Raw genomic sequence first — 4,225 nt, forward strand, 5'->3', positions numbered from 1 at the left:
TACCAACAAGTTTCAACTTCGATGGATTGCAAGACTTTGAGTGCAAGACTTCAAGTGTAAGAGCATGGCATGGTTTACACCTTTAAATCTGACTATCCACGTGCCCATAGAATTCAATGTCCATGTCATCCACGTACCCTGCAAATAGACGGCATCATTTCAATTGATATACTTGCAAGTCAAATAAGGAGAGTTTGGGGGCCTAAATTTGAAACCACTGCACTTTTTTTTAATGTGTCATATCCTGATTAATTTTTGTCATGACCAGGGGCTTTTTAAAACTGAGTTGTTTGTAGGGTGATTTTTAAAATTTTCCGGTGTTAAAATTTAGTGGAAAATTTTAAGGTGAAATTTTCATTTGTGTTATTTAAAGTGGGTTTTGAATGTATATATAGATTCAACGCCCTGAAAATCATTAGGATATTTCTAATGTGCAAAAGTTACCTATCAAACTTGTGATTTCAATAAATTCTTACCAGATTTTAGGAAAATTAAATAAAAAAAACTTCTAAAAAATCACACTAAAACAGCGCTTTTAAAACTATCTCCTCATAGTTATAAGTTTTCTTATACTTATAAATTTTCTTTATAATTTTGTTTTAGATTGGAGAAGCTTGTCAAATAGATGTAAAATGTGTTGAATGGTATTGAATTATACATTTTTACATAAACATTAAAATTAAATTTGTATTTTATTTAAATAGTATAATTTTTATTATTCAAAAAATTAAATTTTACTTTAATTAAATTTGTAATAAAATATATTTTATAATTTTATTTTTTTATTTTTTAATTCAACAAAATATTTCTTAAATTAAAAAAATACTCGTTAAACACTTACTTGATGAACACCATTACAAACTTGGGCTCATAATAGCAATTTAAAAAAGGAAAGATTTACGAATATAATTATCAAAGTGACTTTAAATTAGGGAACAATAAAATATTTTTTTCAATAAACTAAAAGTATTTTGAAAAATATTTTATTGATTTCAGAAGGTTTTTTAGTTTTTATTTTTATTTTTGATTTTTATTTTTTAATTGAGGGGTTAGATTGATTTTCAAGAGAATATGGTCAATATATGTTTAATTTTCATGCTTATCAATGATTAATGGTAGTGTATTAGAGTTTGTTAGATTGCATTGACTTTTAATAAATTAAAAAAATTAGATTTGTGACATGTGGCTCCGGCCTACCAATTTCCTAGGGATTTGATATTATTCCAATTTTAACATGTTTTTCATTATAAGTTCATCATTATTATTTATAACATTCATTTATATAAAAAGAAAAAAAAAAATTTATATTAATTCAATAATAGAGTTTAGGCTTCTGTGATCCATATTAAGTTAGAGAAAGATTTCGGCGTAATTTATATATAAGCAAATTTTATTTAGCAAAAAATGTGTAATTCCTTTAAAGTTGACCCATAATGTTTAGACATTGTTAATAAAATAAATGTGTGCATTAAATAGACATTCTTTGTTTTGTAATAGTTTTTTAATTATATTTATAAAACTTTAGACTATATCAACCACATTAATATTTTTAATGTAATTATAATCATATTGTTAACCAATGTAATCATTCTATCTCTTAATATCTCTTGAAAATGTAAAACCTGGTGCTCCATAAAATCCCTTTTTAAGGAAAAGGATTAAAAAATAATAATCCAAAATAAGATTCAGCTTATTCTTTCGCACTCTATTAAATTTTTTTTAACATGATGAAAAATTTTCACGTCATGTGTCTCTGTACGCTTATTAACTCCATTTAAAAGGAATCCTCCTGGAACTGATGGAACTGGGCGCATATATAATCTGATTCAAGTTTCTTATTAGTTTTATATCAACCTGTTCAAATACGGCACGCCTTCAATTATAACCAAGTGAAATTCGACGATGCCAATAATATTCTCAGCGACTTGAATAAATCTCGCCGGAGCGTAAAATCTCAGCAATACCACTATGTAGTTAAGCAGATTATAAGCAGCATTTAACATGTGAAATATATTAAAAATTACCCATATTAGAAGATTAGTCGGTATAAAACTTAGCCAATGTTAAGATAATTTATTCGGTCGCCTGAATGCCATCCACATCCAGTTCTCGGTGGCCGGGAAGTTGGTCAAACCTTCCGAGGAAAACTTTGAAGCGCTGGGTTGATGAGTCGTCTACAACATTCCTTCGAACAATAAATCTTTCTTTTCGAAAAAACTTGCACAGGGGATTCCAATTTCTGGTGGAGGAGTGAGATAAAGATACTCGAAATCGGGATCGGGATTCCCTATTAAATGTGGGAGGATGCTGGGAATCGATCCATTATTCGCATGCGGGTTTGAACTTTGAAGATTTGAGTTTTGATGTCAATATTCATCCCACATATTAAAGAATTATTGTCAAAATAGAATGATATCGACCTAAATCGTATGAGAGCGGTCCTCAGATGCATGCAGGCTGAGTCAAAGATCGTACTGTCTGAAGCTCTTTAAATCGTGCGATGTCGAAATTGTTCTTCTTCATCAGTCTCTTCTGCTTGGTCTTGAAGCGAGCTTGGAAAAAGCTCTCGAATGTGGGATCGGTCGAAGTACGGAGGAAGAAAGCATAGCCTGCTAAAAAATAAGTGGAGGTGAGCAAGAAACAGACGGGTTCCATCACATCCCAAGACAGCTCCCAGAAGGTGAGCTGCATTAAATACGATGTCTGAAGGATCATGAACCCCAAGCCACCCCATAGCTCTCTGCGGACTATTTTCTTGGCCTCCATGTCTATTTCGGCCTTCTGCTTCTCCATCTCTTCCAGCTGTTCTCTGCGAGGAGCGTCTAAGAGAGGCAAGATGTTTTCCATAACGCTCGCCACCTACAATGCAAAAAGAAAATTTAAAAATCCTAACAAGAACAAGAAATTACAAACCCTAACAAGAACAAGAAATTACAAACCCTAACAAGATCAAGAAGTTTTAAGACACAGAACCTTCACAGTACAAAGATCAAATCTGGTACCTGCTGGGGCCGGAGATAGACGCAGTCGCCCACTATGAAAACCTGTCCGGATTCATCAAGCGATTGGACAACTTCCTTGGCATCTTCCTCTCCGGCGGACTCCACACAAATCTTCAATAATTGCTTCCGAGAAATGCAGGCATGCGGGAGCCGGCGCAATCTTTTTATTAGGGAATCGATCTGCACGAGCCTCGGCAGCTTCTTACTTTTCTCTGCATATATCTTTACTTCCGGCGGGCGGACGACATCCAGACGCAGGTGGTCTTTCGCACATTTATTCAAACTCTTCAATTCCTCTCGCCAGCGATCGCCGTGGATCACCATCTGCCGGACATGGGATTGCGCCGGTATAACCACTCGCCGCCTTTGCAAAAACCACAAATTGAACGTCTGGAAGTGAACAGGCTCCCAATATCGGGCCGGCCCCTTCTCAGGAAGGGCAATCTGACCTCTCCAAAATAAATGTCGACCATCAAAGGCCTTCCTGAGCAGTCTGGCAGTGGCCATTGATACAAATTCGAAGATAAACTGTCGGAATATGAGAAACCAAAGAGCCCCATGCTCGGTTTTTATATGAGCAAATGCCTCACTTCACCATTGAGGTTGTTCCTGCCGGCAGCATCTTATTCAACGGTAATAAGAAAAATAAATAATTGAGTCCAGAGGTTTATTTTACAGTTAGGGATGTTTAGGTTTATTTTACAGTTAGGGATGTTTGTCTTTCTATTTGTGTATTATCTTTATCTTAATTTTTTTTAGCTGAATGACTTGAATTGAATATATGTTTTTTTGAAAAAATTATTGATACAAATTCGAACATAAGCTATCGGAATATGAGAAACCAAAGAGCCCCATGCTTGGTTTTTATATGAGCAAATGTCTCACTTCACCATTGATGTTGGTCTGCAGGCAATATCGTTTTAAGGGTAATAAGAAAAATAAATAATTGAGTCCAGAGGTTTATTTTACAGTTAGGGATGTTTAAGTTTGTCTTTCCGTTGGTGTAGTATCTATATTTTAAATTTTTCTTGTTGAATGACTTGAATTGAATATATGCTTTTTTATATAAAAAAAAATTGATTAGAGTAGCTCTTCGACCTAGTCTTACTCAGATTTAGACCACAAAACTTGTAAGAACCAAACCTCCCGACTTAACTTAACCATTGAACTGCATCTTTGTAACTATATAATACCTTATCCTCCCTTCAACGTTAGAGTGAAGA

General features: G+C 34.0%; 1 protein-coding gene across 1 annotated transcript; it reads right to left on the reverse strand.

The window, feature by feature from the left end:
- Nucleotides 1–2,029: 2,029 nt before the first annotated feature.
- LOC149193635 (calcium uniporter protein 3, mitochondrial-like) lies at nucleotides 2,030–3,560 on the reverse strand. The gene is made up of 2 exons (XM_089406794.1): nucleotides 3,003–3,560; nucleotides 2,030–2,859 (listed from the first exon to the last, which is right to left on the reverse strand). The coding sequence occupies exons 1-2, from the start codon at nucleotides 3,507–3,509 to the stop codon at nucleotides 2,443–2,445; spliced, it is 924 nt and encodes a 307-aa protein (XP_089262920.1). The 5' UTR covers nucleotides 3,510–3,560; the 3' UTR covers nucleotides 2,030–2,442.
- Nucleotides 3,561–4,225: the final 665 nt, after the last annotated feature.

This window comes from Pinus tabuliformis, chromosome 2_2, assembly GCF_031772625.1.
Source record: "Pinus tabuliformis cultivar Carrire ecotype Pingquan chromosome 2_2, CPIR1, whole genome shotgun sequence".
Lineage (NCBI taxonomy): Eukaryota > Viridiplantae > Streptophyta > Pinopsida > Pinales > Pinaceae > Pinus > Pinus tabuliformis.